This window comes from Neolamprologus brichardi, chromosome 16 (genome assembly GCF_056152115.1).
Source record: "Neolamprologus brichardi isolate AB-2024 chromosome 16, ASM5615211v1, whole genome shotgun sequence".
NCBI classification, from domain to species: Eukaryota; Metazoa; Chordata; class Actinopteri; order Cichliformes; family Cichlidae; genus Neolamprologus; species Neolamprologus brichardi.
The window spans coordinates 3,204,574-3,224,028 of record NC_142119.1 but is presented as its reverse complement, the minus strand read 5'-3'; the positions used below and the strand labels follow the sequence as shown (position 1 = coordinate 3,224,028).

Below are 19,455 nucleotides of genomic sequence, written 5' to 3'. Positions count from 1 at the left end.
AATAACAGATATGATTCAACACAGAGAGGTCTGTTAACACATAGTGAGTGAGAAAGGTGACTGGAAAGGAAAAACTCAATGCATCATGGGAATCCCCCGGCAGCCTACATCTATTGCAGCATAACTAAGGGAGGATTCAGGGTCACCTGGTCCAGCCCTAACTATATGCTTTAGCAAAAAGGAAAGTTTGAAGCCTAATCTTAAAAGTAGAGATAGTGTCTGTCTCCTGAATCCAAACTGGAAGCTGGTTCCACAGAAGAGGGGCCTGAAAACTGAAGGCTCTGCCTCCCATTCTACTTTTAAATACTCTAGGAACAACAAGTAGGCCTGCAGAGCGAGAGCGAAGTGCTCTAATAGGGTGATATGGTACTACAAGGTCATTAAGATAAGATGGGGCCTGATTATTTAAGACCTTGTATGTGAGGAGCAGGATTTTGAATTCAATTCTGGATTTAACAGGAAGCCAATGAAGGGAAGCCAAAACAGGAGAAATATGCTCTCTCTTTCTAGTCCCTGTCAGGACTCTTGCTGCAGCATTTTGGATTAACTGAAGGCTTTTCAGTGAGTTTTTTGGACATCCTGATAATAATGAATTGCAGTAGTCCAGCCTGGAAGTAATAAATGCATGAACTAGTTTTTCAGCGTCACTCTGAGACAGGATAGCTAGGTAGATAGATAGGTAAGCATTATACATATTGTCCTTACAGAGGCGGTTTCTCTTCTCGCAATTGAAGTAGATTTTTTGAAGGCGTTTGTTTTTTTCGAGGTCACGGATGACGTCAGGAGAAGGTGATTGGTCACTTGCAATGTTGAACCTGGAACAACATTATTTATGATGACGAGGGAACAGCACCAACACGAGGATATCAGATCGTCCAATAAGCACATCCGCAATTTAAAGATTCTGGCTGACAGGTAATTTTGACATCAAATAAGAAAGTCACATAAATCAAAAACTAATAAAATAAACAGTGTGAGTACAATATTCAAATGAATGTTTCAAATGCAACAAAGGGCTGAGTGTAGCAAGTGGCTGTGTTCATATCAGGATGTGTGAACTAACACACTGAGCAGTGGCTGCTTTTACAGGATTAATGGTTCTATTCATCGACACAGGACCTACAATCAGAAAAAGTGCCATGTCAAGTCAATCTGCTAATATCCTGCTGTTTTGACGTGTCCGTGCCAACGCGCTTATCTCTCCAGCTCATCATACCATGCCAGGCTGCTGAGGATCACACAAATATTAAATTTCCTTTGTCATTTGGCAACTGCAGATCTTAATCACGAGAATAATAAATAACTTCTCATACATCTTCGGTCAAAGGCTGTAAGTCATTAAGTTTCATCAGCGATCACACCCAGTGTTCTCTATAGATGAGCTAAAGCTGCATCTAAATCTGTGGCAAGTTCTCCTTCCTGCAAAGCATGCTCATAATAATAATAACAAAGACAATGCACTATTGTTTAGAATGCATGATTTTTGCCATGTTCACCACATTAGTTTAACGAGTTTTAAACCCCCCCCCATTGTTTTCAGTGTGTTTGCTTTTTAATATTATTTTGCTTTGATCTGCTGGCCGAGTTTAGACATTAGGTTAAAGACAAAAAACCCTCACTGGTGCAGCTAAGGCACAAAAAAACTGCTTGGTTTGGCAAAAAACTAAAAACTAAAATAAATGAATAAGAAAAACTACTTGGGTTATGAAAAGATTGTGGCTAGGGTTACACATGCCCCCTCCTACATTGGACCTTGCACGCTGAAAAGTTGGAAATGCCAGCTCTGTCTTTATAATGCAATGACCTGGTCCACAACCTGCCACCTTGAACATACTGTAAAGCTGACAAACTGGCAGCTTTCTAAAGCCTGTATACCTTGACTTGAATATTTTGGAATATCTGTCTCAGTTCATATTATAATCCTTCCAATACTATCCAAGCATTTCAGTCAAAACCGCAAATGTAAACCTCGCTGTGGTGCAAGAGGAAATTCAAGAGGGGCACCAGCATCATTAACCTGCACTTTCTTGAAACCATGAGTTGAATTTCAGCAGATAGACATTTCATTTTGAACCAAACTGACAGACTTGGTCACCGGTACACCGCTAAAGTATGGTCTTAACCCAGCCCACCTCAGCACTGAGCTATAGGCAGCAGCTAGAGACACCAAAAAAAGGTCAACTTCAATATAAAGGTTCCTGCCTCTTAAATTAACAAAATAAGACATCAAAATTATATTTTATTGAAGGTAAATACATCTAAAATACCAGCTGTACCTTGTTTTTGCTTTTCCCTGGCTTCCAGAAAGGAAAGATGCAATAGAAGAAAAATTTCGCCCAACTGAAGACGGTGGCGAGACACCAGCCTAGTCCGCCCATTCTCTCGTGGAAAAACAAAAAAACAAAAACCTCCTCGCGTCCTCTACCGTATCCTGTATCTCCTTGCTTTGTCTCCCCTCCCTCTCTAGCCTGCCCTTCAAGAGCCGTGTCCAGAGGTGCAAAGACTCTAGCAGTGTGTCCTGGAGAGAATCCCAGAATGGCTTTTCATCCAATCCAAGAAAAGGTACCTTTTCCAAGTGTTTAAAAAAAACTGGAGATTCCCATAAAGTGCACTTTACTCGTAAATGCCTTCTTCGCTCTCTTGTCTAGCATCCCTACAGCATCCCTCCATCTTTCTGTGGATGCTGCAGGATCTGCCATTCAAAGCATGAGGAGGAAAAAGATTAGGAGAGGGGAACTCAGAAGTGGGCGGTGGTGGGATGGGTCAGGCAGAGCCGTCTGGTTAAGAATGAGGCACTTATAGTGATGGAAAAGGGAGGGGGGGTCTTAAATTTAATGTAGAACAGTGGGGGGATGGCTTGAAGAAAGAAAGAAAAATAAATCAGAAATGTGTTGAGTGGACAAGCAGTCCGTCATCGCAGTTTAAATAATGATGTATAGTACAAAGCTGGTATGCTCCAGCTGATAATTCAAGCGCTTCTTGTTTGAGGTTTGCAGTGAAAGAACCTAAAAAGAATAAAATGAATGCAGTATTTGGACTCAGTGGAGGATGCTGGTGCATTTGGAGCTTTCCGGGGGGGTTTTAATGAAGACTGGCAGATTCTGACCAATCATAAATGGTGCATGGAGCCTCTGAACCCGTTTGCATCTTCAGTGATTAGTTGGGTGCCTAGCTTTCCTTATTGGATAAAGAGGAAGGCAATTGAAATCAACAGCTCCTAACTTGCTTTACATTTGAGGAAGAGCAAGAAAGTGTGTGCAATTACAAAAGGAGGCTTGTGATTATCCAAATTCTCTGCATTAAATTTGCAATTTCACCCAATTTAATCACTGATCATGAGACAATTTACCATTTAAAGAATTAAGAAAATGGAATAGTTGGCTCTTTATTTGGAAAACCTCCCAACAGCAGCTCACTTTCATTGCTTCCCCTCAGAGAAATCAGAAAAGAAAGACTGTGACTCTTTGGTGAAAAGGCCATAAGATAGGCCGTTAAGTCCAATTTGGGTATATTCTTAGCTTTTTGTTCCCGCTCTGTGGTTTCTTACAATCAGCCATAGCCTGCCACAGATTTGTTTTTAAATGTCAAAAAGATGTTGGAAAATGTGAAGATGGTTACACTTTGATATCTGGTGTGCCCATCTGGTATGACTTTAGTCCATAAATCCCAATTGTTAACAAAAAATAACCCTAAGTAAATGAGACTGTATGTATTCAAGGAGTTTATCCTAAAAATACACTTACACAATAGCAAACTTTACACACTAGAATGAAAAACCCCAGGAAGCAACAAACATTTGTACATGTACAAATTAAGAGTCACTTCTTACAATCAAAATAATTTCGCATTGTATCAAGATAACTTTACATGTATATAAATGAATGCAAAAAACGAGAGTGAAACATGGCAAATATTTAGCAAATTACCAGTTAATGTTGTTGTTAAGCTATCAGATGTATTCAGGTAAAGCATAATAATTAAGGTGGACTCTTATCAGTTTGATAGCAGGTAATTATTTAACTTACCCACATTAATGATTTCCATCAAACCTGCTGAAAAAAAGAAACTGTTCAATACCAACCTAACCAAGTCTAACTAATCAGTTCAAGCCTTGATTGTACTTTGCTGCTGACCCGATGGCCCAGTAGGTGTTCCAGATGCACTCCATTTAAGTTGGCTTAAAGTCTATTGCCTGGGGTGAATGCATTGTTGGTCTAAAGCAAGTTCTTAGCAGGAGCAGCAGGTGTGTGGACATCCGCATGGACCCTCAAATTCATCACCTAATGATGAAATGTATGTCACTCAGACTCACACGGACCCTTGAAGACTTATGTGATAAGTATCCTAGCTCAGCTATCCATTAGCAAGTTAGCTACCTTTTCCCCCCATTTAAATTTTTTTTAACAGATTAAGAGTTTAAGGGTTTGATTGATATAACCCTACAACTCCCTGCAAAAAATTTCAACACCTCGAGAGTTAAAACTTTCAGGATTTCATGCTCCAGGAGATCAAATTTAATGATTTGTTTCCCTAGTTTACTCATCCATCTCCACTTTCCCAACTTCCCATAGCTAAAAGCAACTTGGACACATTTAGCTTACTTCCTCAAGCATTTCTGACAAGCATTCATTTTAAACATAAATGTCCTGATATATGGACAAATGCTTTGTGTATTATAGAGAAAACAAAACTGCCTGGGGAAACTACAAGAGCTCACTGCAAAAATGGTGATATGACGTGTGACGAGCAATTACATTCATGTTTATGCAGCCTAAGACTCAGGGTGTAGAAGAGAGAATACAAATTCTAAGCATATAAATAAAAATGCAAACAAAGCACAAATAAGATTCTAGTTTACTTTGCTGCACAAGCAGTGTGCTTGTTCTGGAGACACTTGCAGATATATACAAATTTTAACATTTCAGTTACTGAAACACAAAAGGGACCATTTATGTATCAAAGAAAAAGAATATAACCAGGGGTTTCCAATAAGAGCAATACTGCACAGTTTCCAGAGCATTTAGCAGATATGTTATTCTTGCAGACACTTTGAGAGTGAAGCGACTTTAAGTTCTCAAGTGAAGGAAAGGTCTCACCATTACACCAACCTATCAAGAGCTTTAAGCTTACACAATACTGGCAAAGGGAGAGAAGTTCCAGAGAAGGCGCAGGGACAACACTATGCACACTTCCTGCCTCTCTGCGGGACAAACAATGGGCTGGTTTCACGTCTCAATCTGGCAACGTCAGCTCTGTTGTCCATTCTAGGAAACCAGACAAGAGGTGAGGGAGTGAAGGGTCATTGTTTCTGGGAGAATAAGAGGGGAAGTGGCCGGTCATGGTCTTAATGTGGGAGGGTTCACTGGGATGTTTTACTCACAGCTGGTGGCATCCATTTGTCACTTTAATTTGATATTGTGTATCAGTAAAATGCAGTGGATTTCTAAAAGCACTGATAAAGGAAAACTGCTTTAATGCCATCTGGGTTATACTTTTTTCCACCACTCAGGAATTACGTCATCCCATTTTCCCAGAACATCACATCTAACAATGCTGCGGGGCAACAAAATAACGTCTAGCATATGAACTCAACATTGAAAATGTAGCGTTTTATATTCAATAGGCATCGCCAGTTAGTCGCAGCTTTCTCATGAGACTTATTAAGTGCAGACGCTGCGCTGCACTGCAGACTCTTTCATCTTTATTCAATATTTTACATACATTTCAGCTGTCAGTAGTGAGTGCCAGTCTGTGCCCAAGCCTTCACTAAATCATGAAGGCCTTGCTGGTTATACCCATGCACATGACTGCAGTAAGAGACCGTTATTCCTGTAAATACGCCCAGGATTAGCAATCACTGCATCACTAGAAGGCAGAACAAATCTACAATGAAGTTAACTAATAGCCAATAATACCATTTGCACTGGAGACCCATTTGTTTAAATATTCCACTTCATATTTCTGCCCCCAACAAAGTGGTTGTGATTGATGCTGCAATTACCTCCTGCCCCTCCCATTATTGATCTAGGGCGTTTTTGGGATTGAGAGCTTGGCGGCTTTAAGCACATGGCAGAAAGCCATGTGGGAATTAAGTGAAAGCTAAGCTCATTTCATCTTTTGACATAGCACAGAAACACTCCTCTATCTTAAGTCGGCAGATGGGAGCAGTTTTGGCAAATTAGCAATCATGGAAAATTCATGTGTGGATTGGTGACAGAATGGAAAGCACATGAAAGATGCTGGTTTAAGAAAAGCTATAATCCCAGCTGCTAACCCAAAGCTTCTTTAGGTGGAAGAAAGATTTTAGTTTTTACCTGCAGGCAACTGATACTACAAATCTGAATCTGTGTACGAGGTGAAATTTGGAAAAATTGTATTGTTTTATGGAATATTTTATTCCATAACACTTTAAAGGTAATTTGTTTGGGAACAAAATGTCAGTTATGGGTTGTTTTTGGTTGTTTTTAAGGAATTTGGTTTACAGAGGTCCAAATTTACTGGTAGGTTTAGGGTTTACAATGAAATTCATCGGAATTCATCCCATTTTTCCTACATTATTTTAGATGCATACGGCAGCTATGAAGCTAATAAATCATAAGTGTACAGGAAGGACTCTCTAGCAACTTCAATCCTTTGTAGGGGAGTAAATTACGAATTCCAAAAAGGAAAGGGTGAGATATTTAACCTTTACTTATCATCTACACGAGCAGCCACCACACATAAAGTACACAAAGTCACCACTTCAACTTTGGAGGAACTATCAGTCTGCCACTGACCAATCATCAGCTGTCTCATAAAAGCCCAGACGAGGCTGAAATGGACAAGCTGTGGGCCAAGGTGATGAAAGCGGTGAACATCCATTTTTAGAGACAGCTCTGTCATACCTCACTTTGAAACTGTAGGTACTTCTAAGTATACATAACCCTGACTACATATGCTTTATTTTAGGATTTACATTTAGCCATTATGGATTAACCGATGGTCATTTAAAGAACTCTGATGACCAGTTCACGACAGATGTTAGTCCACTTCACAGCCCTATGTAAAACAGTCCTTAGTGTGAAAGTTATTACGGTCTGTGAAGCCATAAAGTAATTACCTCTGCGGACACCTCCACATCAGAGGACAGAACGAAACAAATGGACGAAGCACAGACCGTCTCTGAGCGAGGTCAAAAAACAGACAGACGGCACAAGGCAAAGTGTTTGTCATAAAAAACATTTTATCAGGTTAAAGTACAGGAACAAAGTACTTCATAACGATGTCGACTTTTTTTTAAGTGGACACAAATCAAAAGGGCAGAAACCACCTTTCAACTGCAGCCCAGTCTCACAACTAAACGTGAAACAGAAAAATGTATCTACTTTTTATGTTCATCGGCAGAAATGATCACATTTTCCGGTCGGTAAACACGAATGTGGAAGTAATGTATTTCACAAGGAATTTTGAGTCACAGGGACATATTTCTATAGTGAAAGCAGGGAGACTTCACCATGGCAACCAACAAAGAAAAGCTTTAAAAAGCGTGGCAAACCTTGTGTTTGTAATCAATCCATGATCTTTTTCCAAACCTAACCCAGTAATTTTAATGCCAAACCAGTAATAATATTTCTAATAATATATTTTAAAATGATGTGTAAAAATCTTTGGCTTCAAACTTTGGCCTCTAGCATGATCAGTAACACGAATTACTACAGCTCAAACCTCTCCAACTTCTAAATATAGACTCTCTTTTTTTTTTCAAGTTATTTCACGTTCAAAAGATTAGCGATGCGAGTCCAGGTTGTCCGCCGTCCAATGTAACTCATAATTTTAACACAAATATACTTGGATCCTTGTCTATTACTTCTTGCATTTTAATATTGAGGTATTTTCGAGTGACCTTTATATATTTTAACACAGCCGAACCATGTTTCAAACAAAGCTCATTTCAAATACAACACTTTTCACCTCTTACAAGTCCAAGCAATACTGAGCCTGAGACAAATGGAAACAATATAAGCGCTGTGACAGTCAAACAGTGTCTTGTCTGTCTCTTTTTATTTCTAAAGCAGAAAGCAGTGCATAAAACAATAGGAAGAGCAGCTGAAACAACACTAGCAGTCACTTTCTGCTGTAAAAATGACATCATCTGCAGCACAGAAATCAGCTGTATGTAATTAACCTTGACAGCAAATCAGACTAAACTGAACTTTTTACAGTTATCTGCTTTACAAGTGGAAAGAAGGACGTTGGCCACCAACAATTTTACAACCTCTAACATTCCATGAGAAACAAAAGCCACGACTCCAGCCGAAAGCAGGATAATGATTAAACCTTTCAGTTTTAAAGTCCTGCATGGACATTTTGGATCAGCATGAATCCTCCTACTTTTTCACTCAATAAAAATGTTTACAAACTTAACTTAACTATACCACATATGAAAATGTTTTTTTGTTAGCTCACTTACACAAAGGGGAAAACTGACAACAGAAATCAAAGAGGCCAAAAAATGTCGCAACAATCAGAGTTTGGAACATTGGAAAGTGGTTGAAACAGTAACCTGAAAAAAATAGCAGAAAAAGCCAACAGCTTTGGTGCTGTGCATGCTAGGGCTGACCTCAACACCAGGAGCAACACCCTGATCACCCACAGTTTAAAGTGACATGTTGCAACAGCACTTACCAGCCAGAGGGACATCGCAGTTCACTTTGAAGACACCTGGGCAGTAATTCCCTTTAACAGATCCGTAGCTTATTGAACACCGAGCTAGCTTTTCTGGGATTAACACGCTCTGTTAGTCCCCCACAAAGTTGGATGCACATACCAAAAAAAGAGCCTGACAGTCTGGCCCTTATCCTGACATACTTCCTGAGCTGTATTGTTAGTGCAGGGAGAGGAAACACGCACCGTGGAAAGCCAGTGTCAAGAGATCATAATATGGAAAGTGAGAATACCAGGAGCTATTGTTTGTTCTGATATTTTTTTTTTTTTTTGCGTTTCTTGTAATTTTGCCAAGGTCAGAGGTTAAGATAAAAACAGCCAGAGTTGCTCTCTAATAATCTGTTAGAATCTAGAACTTTGACAGATGCTACCACGTTTCAAATCCAGCAAATTATAAAAACTAAAAATTTTACTTCAGAAAAAAAAGCTTAAAAATCATATAAAAAGTTCAATTTCTGATTTGTTACTTAGGACTCATCATTATTATTATTTTTTTTTGGAGGGGGGGGGGCAGAAAGTATAACTAACTACTAACTTTAACAAGCTAGCAAACAATCTCTACATTACAAACCTACAAAAACCTGTATGTCAAAGATGTAGTCACTATGACCTCACTGACTATAAAGATGAGCATTTTTGTCACCATCACAAGAAGGTGAGAAACCAAGGACCCTGTATGGTTCTACAGTGGAGACATAAACCGCAATGTTTCTGAGTCTTACTGTATACCATGAAGTTATCTTGTATTTTACTCAAAATGGGACCATAAATTACAAAATTAACATCAAGCTATAGCAACTAAAACTTGAAATCAGAGATCAGCAAATCAGGAAAACTATTACTGAATTCATTAATTAAGAAAGCAGTGGGGTCATTTTCTCATATATTTTCATACAGTTCAGACTTCTTTTGCAGCCAACAGTTGTCCCCTGTTGGCCATTAGAAAAAACATGCAGGTTCAAGGCACTTAAGCATTGGATGACAAACAAAAAGTTAATTGCATTACCTTCAACAGTAATACTCCCATTCAAAGAATCCAAATTTACGGCATGTTTTTGATTTTAACAACATTCTACTGAGACTTCAAACCAGTATACTAAACTACTAAGACCATAAATCACGACTTAAATTCAAACAGGCTTCATTTTTCAACCAGAGGTGTCACCCACTGCTGGCATTAGAAAGTCTGAAGATTTAAGGCACTTTATATGAAGCTTAAAACGTGTTGGTCAGAAAATTTAAGACAACAATAAACTTCACTAAACAGAAAATCTCATTCAAGACGTCGGTGATACATTTACCTTTGAAACAGCTCTCCTACTGTTTGATACTTTGGTGCAAAGTCCGGCACTCTTGCTTTTAACTAAAAGCCAGCTTCACCCCTTCACACAAATTCTAAAACACATCAACAATTAACCTAACATGCTTTTCTCTGAGAACATGCAAAATCCACAGAGAAGGAGCGATAACAGGCCTAAGCATTGCTCCGCCATCTAACAGAGTTTGGAGAACACAGTTCTTATTTAGATTTAATGGGCTTAAAATCAGAGGTGAGCTCTGTGGGGCTAAATCTTTTTGAGATCTCCTTCTTCTTATAGACGGAGAGATTTTTGTGAATCTGGCAAGTTTGATGAATATAAGAATTTTTAAAAAGGGCTAACAGAGGAAAGTGCAAAGCTGAGAAGTGCAATTCTCTGTGGGTACTGTCTATAACATTATGCTGCCTTTTTTCCTTTTTTTCGTGTTACAGGAGGTAGGAAACTCTTCTAAACAGATAAATTAAAGCACTAATGTGCTGGCCGAGGTGAAGAGGTCGGCCCTTTGCGACAGTCTTTTCTTAAAGAACTAACTCCAAACTAAACAGCCTTCTCTTTTGTTTTTTTAAACAGACCCTTAATGGAAACCACCTCAGGTCTGACAGATTCATTGCCACTTGTCCGTGAGTTAGGAGGGGACTCTTAGGAAGCAGAGCATGCAGACTGTGAGCAGCCTGAGTGGCATGGAACATTAACATCTCCCTCCAGTTTGCTTTTCTCTTCTCCACATGACTTTTACAAGCTTTTGAAGAAGAAAGGGAAATTAACTTTGCTGGGGGACCCAGAAAAAAAAGGATGCCAGATTCATTCATTGAAGATGTAGACAGCAAAAAAGAAAAAAAACTTGCTGGGTCTGCTGCAAATTCCTTCTACACTTAGTGGAAGGTACTTAACAATGTTTTAATTGCTTTTAATGGTTTTGGAAGTGGGAACATAAAGGGTTGAACAACAGGAGTTAATCTAATGGCCACTTGACAAGTGAATTGATTAGATTCCCATAGACCTTATTGTTAAAATACTTTATAGCATAAAAGAAATCATGTTTTCACCCTGGTACAAAAAGTCAAGGGTAGTTTCTGCACTAGACACTATAAAGCAGGCTTGGTCAACTCCAGGCCTTAAGTGCCAGAGTCCTGCAGGTTTTAGGTATCGCCCTGGGTCAACACACCTGAATCAAATGATTAGTTCATTCCTAGGCCTCTGGAGAACTTCAAGACATGTTGAGGAGGTAATTTAGCCATTTGAATCAGCTGTGATGGATCAAAGACACATCTAAAACACAAGTACCCGTCAGCAAATTTTGCATGACGGTCTTCTTGCTCATCATAGATTGTCTGAACAAAATAAACATATAGTAATAATGTGGACTCCGGCTCATGTCGGTATTGTGGGTAATGAAAGGGCAGACAGGTTGGCTAAAGCAGCTGTTAAAAAAGTAGATATAGATGTACAGATACCATTGTCGAAAACTGAAGGGAAAAGTATAGTTTGGACAGAAAGTAAGAACCTCTGGCAAATGGCGTGGGATAATGAAACAAAAGGAAGACATTTATATAGTGTACAAAACACGATAGAAGTTAAAAAGAGTAGTGGATCAAATAGAAAGGAAGAGGTTATTGTAAGTATACGAACAGGTCATTGCTTTCTAAATGGTACTCTTTTTAGGATGGGGAAACATCCGACTGGCTTGTGTGATTGGTGTAATGCTATGGAGACGGTTGAACACGTGCTTCTTAATTGTAGGAAGTATGCCAGTCACAGGTGGGTGATGAGGGTTGAACTGAGTGGTGAAATGGAACTGACCTTTGGAAAAGTGGTTAATCAGTTAAGTCATTGTGATGGGAAAGGGGTGGTTTTTCGTTTTTTGAGGAATACTGGTTTAATCCAGAGGATCTGAGGAATCGGAAGTGAAGTAAGAAGAAAACGTCTTTGGATGCAAGCTGCCGTTAAACATGAAAGAAGAAGAAGGACCTGCAGGACACCGGCCCTCGAGCCCTGGGTTTGGACACCATTGCTATAAAGGATGGATCCAGCTCTGGTGATGTCGCCCACTGATTTCTGAGATCCAATTCTTAAGCCTCAACAAGAATGTTTCCACCACCTTGGTTGCAAAAAAGCTAACGAGGTGTTCTTCTTACCGAGGAAGGGTTGGTCTGTTAAATCGCATGCTCAAAAGACTTGGGATTGACAACAATTGTCCTCCTCTTTAAAACTTTTTTTTTAATTTAAATTCAACATGAACCAAACTAAGTGACTGAGCCCATGAAATCAGCAGGAGAGTGTTTACAGAGGTCAGGTCAGAAAGCAGTTTTCCCACAGACTTCTACAAGGCCAGAAAGCTTCCCCCCCAAAACACAGCTATCGCCATCTGGTGGCCTTCAGATAGAACATAACTTTTTAGGAACTTTGGCATTGGGTTTATTTTTTTCAACCCAGAAGCTACGTCCATTATTATACTGTCTTCTGGTTTCCCCCTTCAAAAAACTGACCAGTGAGTGATTGTATTTTATATATATATTTATGTACTTGTTAACTCATCCATCTGAAGACCAGAGTTAGCAGAGTTAAAGGCATGGCCAGTATGACTGACAGGTGTCACCACCACTGATTCAAGACACTGAGCTGGATTTCTTGACTGTTTGTGTGGATTGCTTTCAGCACTTTGGTCAGTGGTTGCTGGGTTTGAAGTGTTTTATAAATTAAGCTGGCTAGGCTGGGCTTGGCCTTGCATCCATATAGTTTGAGGAACTACGCATGCTTGATAACCAATAGGCTAGCATTCATTTATAATCATTACACTTCACCCCCTCCTCCAAACAAAAACCAGTGAGTGATTTCATGGTCCATCCTTCACATTCAAAAGATTTTTCCTATAAACAGAACAAAGTAAAAATGAATGTGTTTGAAAAACATTTCCGAAAAAGTCTCAAAGTCCGTTTTTGTGATGGTATTGAAAGAAAAAACAAAGCTCCACTTTGTTTTCGTAGACCATCAACTTCCCACATCTATACACCCACACATCTAGCTTAAACACAATTTTCATAACAGTGTAGCGGCAGTAAACAACTATAAACACAAAGACTGACAGCTTAAAGCATGAGAATGTGTTTCTGTCTGTGCATGTTGTAGTAGATGGAGGGATCCTGTCTGTGTTGTAAACACAGTGAAGCTCTGAGCTTAAACCATATAGGATTCATTCTTCCTAAAGCCTTTCTAAACCCCCCCACCGCTGGATCAAAGCCTGTGTTGTGGGCTTGGTTTGTGACGCAGGGGGGTTACTTTTCTGGCCGGCTGTTATTGTCCCTGAAAATGCTAAGCCATGAGTGAGGCCTGTGTGGTGAATGCTGCTGCCAAGAGGAGTGTCTGAAATGTTTGTAGTCCTCCCTGCCATGTGTGCTGCGGATAAGGCAGAAGGCCTGGCTTTAAATTGGACGTGCATGTTGCATGACCTCACATTTGTCATGTCTGATTAAACCACACGAACCCCACATAAAAGCCAGCTCTTGCTTTAATATAGATAACAAAATACAACACTGACTGCCCCCTGCTGGCCTCTTTTCTCCACAGTCACCAAATGGAGGAATTGTTTAAGGAAAGACAGAAGTTTCTGACTTAGTGGCGGAAATCATGAACATGTTTCTCTCTATGCAAATGTTAGGAAGCCACATGGTTAGAGGCTCAGACTGTAAACATAGCAATGCTGCTTCAAATAAACACTAGAAGACCATTTCTATTACTGTGCTCTATTTCACGGCCAAATATGACCGCAGAACAACAAAATATGAAGATGATAAAACAAAACAAAAAAAGAATGACACCAGGCACCAACCTGCAACTTTTGGGTCAAATTCCAAACCTTTGTAAAGTTTCTGTTTCGGCATTTTTCACCATTTTCAACCAATAAGATGTTAACGTTCACTGTGAGTGCTTAAATTATTCTACACAATCAAAACTAAAAGTGTGTTAAACAGAACACAGTAACCACCAGTCACTAGGGGACAATGTGTATTCCCCGACTGGTTGGCTAGTTGTTGCTGGAGGAAATCTGTCAAAGAGGGTGCTGAACTAAAAACCTTTTTGTAATTGCTTTAATTGCTATTAGGCTGCCATAGTTCAACATAAAGGGCATGAAAGATGGTGCGTTTTCTGCAAACACTCACCACTTATACTTCGAGCTGTGGGGAATCTGGAGAAAGTGCAGCACCAACCAAAAACAGATAACGTTCAGCTTCAAAGTAAAAGCTCTGTCTTACCATTTCTACCAAAACATTTCAAAATGGGCAACTTTGTTTTGTGTTTGCGTTTCACAGCTTTAATTACGCCGCGAGAGCAGCTTGCAAGCGATTGCAGAGAACCTGACATCTTCGGAGGTTGATAATCACAACAACCTTCTAGCAAGGAAAGCATTCACATAGACGTTCTCAATGCAGCACGATATACACCTGTATGCAACCAATTTCTCCTACCGACAGCCAACATCCATTCACCAGCCAGTCATGGATTACACACTTTTCCCTAGTGAGAGGTCAAGTGGTCACAGTAATACTACAGCAACTACCTCTGCCTTCACAGAAGTGGATGTCAAAGATGTTACCAGGTACGTGAAGACACCAAACGCAGCAGGTAAACTGGGGACTTAAGAAAGCAGAACTGTTGACTACAGCTGACAGCTAGCGGTGAAATTTTACACACTGCAATTTTATACTCCATCTATAAAGAAATGACTCTATAATAACAACATATTATTCCTTAGAGTTCCAGTTTAAATTCAGATCTTATTTTCATTGATGCCATTTGTTTCCCTTGCACGTGCTGTCACACTTCCAGAAAGTCATAAATGCAAGAGTGTTTGCAGCCTCCACCCTTTAGCCTTAAGATTTATACGCTGGTGACACTGAAAAATAGATTTCAGTTACTGCACTGTATAAAAATGCGGCTAAGATTACCAGCAGACCTTATAGAAGTAAAAGAAAGTTTATGTGTATTTGTCTGTGTGTGGTGGTTGTGGCAAGGACACCCTGCCTGTCAGCCTTAGATGTGATACACCCTCTGAACATGGAGCTGCATTTCTTCGCAGCACCCACTGTAACCCATGGCGATGGCGAGCCTGCCCAGCAGCCAGGCATTATGCAAATGTAAATCACGCTTGACTGGCCACAAGACTGTGTGTGTGTCCATCGCATGGCTTCACATTTCACCCAAACTTTATTGGTGCCAGTGGTCTTTTTGTCTGCTTTAATTGAATTAACTTCTCAGAAACAGACCTTTGCAGGAGAGCGATGGGACGTAGCATAGCCATCAACCCGGCACGGGAGCTTTTAACTGTGTTTATACTGGAATCATTTAATTCTTCCGAAGGAAAGGAGGGGGGGGGGGTCTCATTTACTTCATTTTATAACTTGATAATTCTTATTTTTAAGAGCTACATGACACATTTGTCACAGTCACAAAGCAAATGCATCGTCAGCACTATCAGACTCACTCCCTTTGCTTGGAAAGAAAAAAAAAAAAAAAAAAAAGGTAATTTAAGCTCCTGAAATTTTTTTTCCTCAATCAGCGTGCTGGCTTTAGAAATGCATTCCTGCATGAACAAACTATTTTCTGCCAAAGTCAGGACATTTTTGTCTCTGCTCCTCTCACTGGTTTACAGTGGGTGGGGCTCGCTTAGCCTAACTGTCGTCACATGTTCCTGCGCATCAATCAACATTTAGCAACATAAAATAAATCAAATCTGACTAAACCACAGCCACATAAATTAGCCTTGTTTTTAGGTTAATAGACATAGAGGAATGTCATAAATTGAGTGCCAAAAAAATAAATAAAATACAATCAACACACCTTAAGTAACACTTTAATTTATGGTAATTATTCCTCAATTTGAAGCTATGGGCATTTTTGTGTAATTACGAGTAATTTGAGTGAGTAATTCTCAGTTTAAGGTACAAAAACAGTCAATGGTAATGTCCCCATCTGCTGGTTAAAAAGCACAGCATCATTAAACCCACATCGACGAGACCTGAGCTCCACTTTGAAGGGTCTGAAAATCTTCAGATAAAATGCATCACTCTGCTGTTGTTTTGACTACCAGGCGCTGTCTGAAAGAAGGAATGCGTTCATCCTTTCTTCTTTCACTTCAACTGCGGATAAAGTGTCGTGGTGTCCCACCCAGATGCCAAGCAAACAGCGTCACATGGTTTCCTCTGGCAGATAAAAGGGCTGTGGAAGTCCAAATGTTTGGCCAGTGTCTAAGATAATGTAGCGCAAACAGGTTTCTGCCATCTCTATGTGTTTGATTTATGCAGACTCGCAGGCATGAATGGACTTGAATTCTGCAGAGTGATCTACGGTGGCATTTCAGTTAGATGTGCATCAGACAGCAAATAACACTGGCTCTCACTCAAATGGATATAAAGAGCCCAAAAGTTTCCCCACTGCACAGAAAAGTCATTTTGTATCAAAAGAAACGCATTTATTCAAAGAGTCAACAGGGAAGTTCAGGAAGAAAGGCCTGTTCTGCTTTTCAGGCTGCTCATTAACTGGCAGAGCATGCTGCTGCTGTCGGGAGTTTCTTTATCCAGATCTGTTCAGGTCAAACACATTGTGAATTCAGCCAAACAACACCAGGGACTGTTGAGATTTAGGCTCACAGCCCTCGGGTCACTCTTGTTATCCATCTTCACATTAATTTCATCACTCCTGGGAGGCAGGAATAGCCAAAAATGTTTCTTTATAACTCACAGAACGTACATTTTCATGTTAATTTAGCCTGGCATGCAACAGTGATTTAATAAGCTAGAAAATCTACTTTAAAAAAAAAAACCTGCTAGAACCTGCTTTTCCAAAAATTAAAATTCACAGTTAAGAAATAAAAATGGCATCTCTGTTTCTGCAGAAATTTCACTTCTTGTCAAAGGAACTACTGACTTCAGTCAGGATCATCCATCTGTTTTCTGGAGCCTATCCCAGCTTTCATATGGAGAGAGGCGGGGTCTCTCCCTGTGATTGACAGGTCGCTGCCACAGATTACAACACACGCTCATATTTACACCTACATCTCATTTAAAATCACCAGTTAACCAAACATGCACGACCATGGACTGTGGAAGAACACCAGAGTACCCGAGGAGAGCATGCAAACTACACACAAAGGCTTCAGCTGATGATCAGATTCAAACCCTCAAACCCAGACGTCTTTGCTGTGATGGAGCAGTAACGCCGGCACATCACCTCAATGATTAGTACTCAATTTCCAATACTTGATGGTTTGATTTTAGTGGTATGGCTCTGTTGTGCGTCTCAAACAGTCTCACTGAACAGAGCAGGATTCAGTGACAACAGACTCTACAGTGAAGCAATGAATGTGTATAAATGTTGGACACAGCCTTTGAGACATCAAACACTGATTAAGTCCTACTGTGAAGCTTGGACCGTTTGGCCACCTTGATGTTTTAAAACCACACATGACAAACGAGAGGTGGATAAAAAATATGCTTGCTTTTACTGGGGACTATAATTTACAAGCTGAACATCAAGTTTGCATTTTTGTGTTTGTTTTGTAGAAAGAATGCAGGTTTCAAACCTGTAAGTTATCTCCAGGCTTTATAGACAGTCTGTGTTCAGAAACAGCATTAAAAAAAGGGGAGTTTGGGTTCCAAAGCAGCTTGCAGAGGAAGACATCATGTGAACCATCAACTAATGTAGGCTTTCTCTGAAATGCCTGATCTTGACTTATTGCACTCTGTTGTATTATTTCATGGATGAATGAATAGTAGAAAGTTTAAGCATGTGTCACAGGAAACTGCCTTTAAGAATTAAACACAATTACCAGATTTAGAAATTTTCAACTGTCCTTTCTTTTCTTTTTCTAAGGTGTGACTGCGTGCCCTGGGCCTCAGTTTTGGCAGCTCACCTCTTTACTCCATAAAAGACCCTGACATGCTGAGAGCTAATCCCAGAGTCTAAATTTAAGAATGCACATGTGTTAAAGGCTTGGCTACGGTGGAGCTTAGCAGTAATATAAGACAATAGCACAAAAGGGATCTCAGGAATGTGCCACAAAAGTGAAAGTGCAGAGAGAGGAATGCTATGCAGTGAGGCGATAAGTAACAGTGTCGCGGTGGAGGGAGCTGCTCGCTGATAATGCAGCCATTAAGGCAACTTGTTCGGCTTCATCTAAAACCATTTAAAGGCACTTTATCTAACATTAGACTGTTAAATTCATTATTGTTATCTGAGAAAAGAGGAGGCCAAGATTTCCCTGAAAGACGGCGTGCAGAAAGTTTGTCTTTTTAACCCAAAAAATGTGATGCAATGTCACGTTGCTGCAACAATTAATTATCATTTATGGTACAACTGCAACTGCAGACATACATCAGTCAAAATAAAGCACATTTAATGGCAGAATAACAGTTCAGGGCAGTATAGTGCGAGTATAAGATTAGTACAACTCTGTTCTTATGTAACTGTGAGTCATTCTCATTATCCCATGTCAACAAGTACGATATTACTTGCATACCCAGAGTAATATTAGCCTCCAGTCAGAGTTGATACACAGACCTAACACTACAACACAATAAGGTGGAGGTATTCAGGCTATTTTCAGAGTCATGCCACGAAGCTGCCAAGGCAGATAGGCACGCAGGAGGCAAACAAGCAGCAGATTATGTTCTGAGAACTCCTGTGACTATCGTGATGTAAAATGAAGTGGGATTAAAGGGTAAAACCCCTCAATTTAGGTAATCCAATATGTCATTCTTTCAGTCTGGGAAAGTCCATGAAGAATCAACGAAACCAGACCTGCATTAAAGCCAAATGCTTTTAGGCTTTTACAGCCATATGTATTCTTTTCCTCCTTTGCTTTGATGCGTGGGATGAAGCACAGTTGTCTTTGTCCCATACAAATAAAAACAAGATGAATCAGGAGGCAATGCACGAAGAAACAAAACTTAGCCAATAATAATAATAATAAATATTTCAGTTACTAAAACGTCCAATTAAATACATACTGTTGTCATACTTAATTAAAAATAAAGGAAACCTGAATCTAATAACCATAATGCCTTACAAGGGTGTTGCTTGAGTGGCACTGACGGGTTTTCTTTCATGTTTTTAAAGTTTGGCAAGAGTCGCAAGTTTTACAACAGCGCTGTTTAGGATGATATGAGGGGGTTATTCAACATGCTGTCAGATATCGCCAGTATCACAGGGCTAAGCATAAGATGTTACAGTTAAAGGCTTTATACTCTGCAGTTGCATCGCTTGACTTTCATACACGGAGTAAGTTTACGGACAAAAGTATCGGGATGCACAGTCACTTAATCTTTGAGTTGTTTGGGAATCAGAGGAACTCACCCATGTATGAGTTACAGAGCGTGTTCAAGTCCTGCGGTGCATAGAGCATAAAAGTCGCCAACGCTCTGCTGACTCAGTAACTGCA

The 19,455-nt window shown here is 39.9% G+C and overlaps 1 protein-coding gene across 14 annotated transcripts in view; it reads right to left on the bottom strand.

The window, feature by feature from the left end:
* tns1b (tensin 1b) overlaps positions 1-19,455 on the bottom strand; it is a 198,023-nt gene that overhangs the window by 165,683 nt on the left and 12,885 nt on the right. Inside the window, exon 1 of one of the 14 annotated variants that reach the window (XM_087829963.1) lies at positions 8,665-8,861. The exons of 12 other annotated variants lie outside the window; for them this stretch is intronic. In XM_087829963.1, coding sequence (XP_087686089.1) covers positions 8,665-8,679 — 15 coding nt within the window. In that variant the 5' untranslated portion in view covers positions 8,680-8,861. Of the gene's footprint in view, positions 1-2,276; positions 3,276-8,664; positions 8,862-19,455 lie in introns of those variants that run through there. One more of the 14 variants, XM_087829968.1, reaches the window with a different exon arrangement.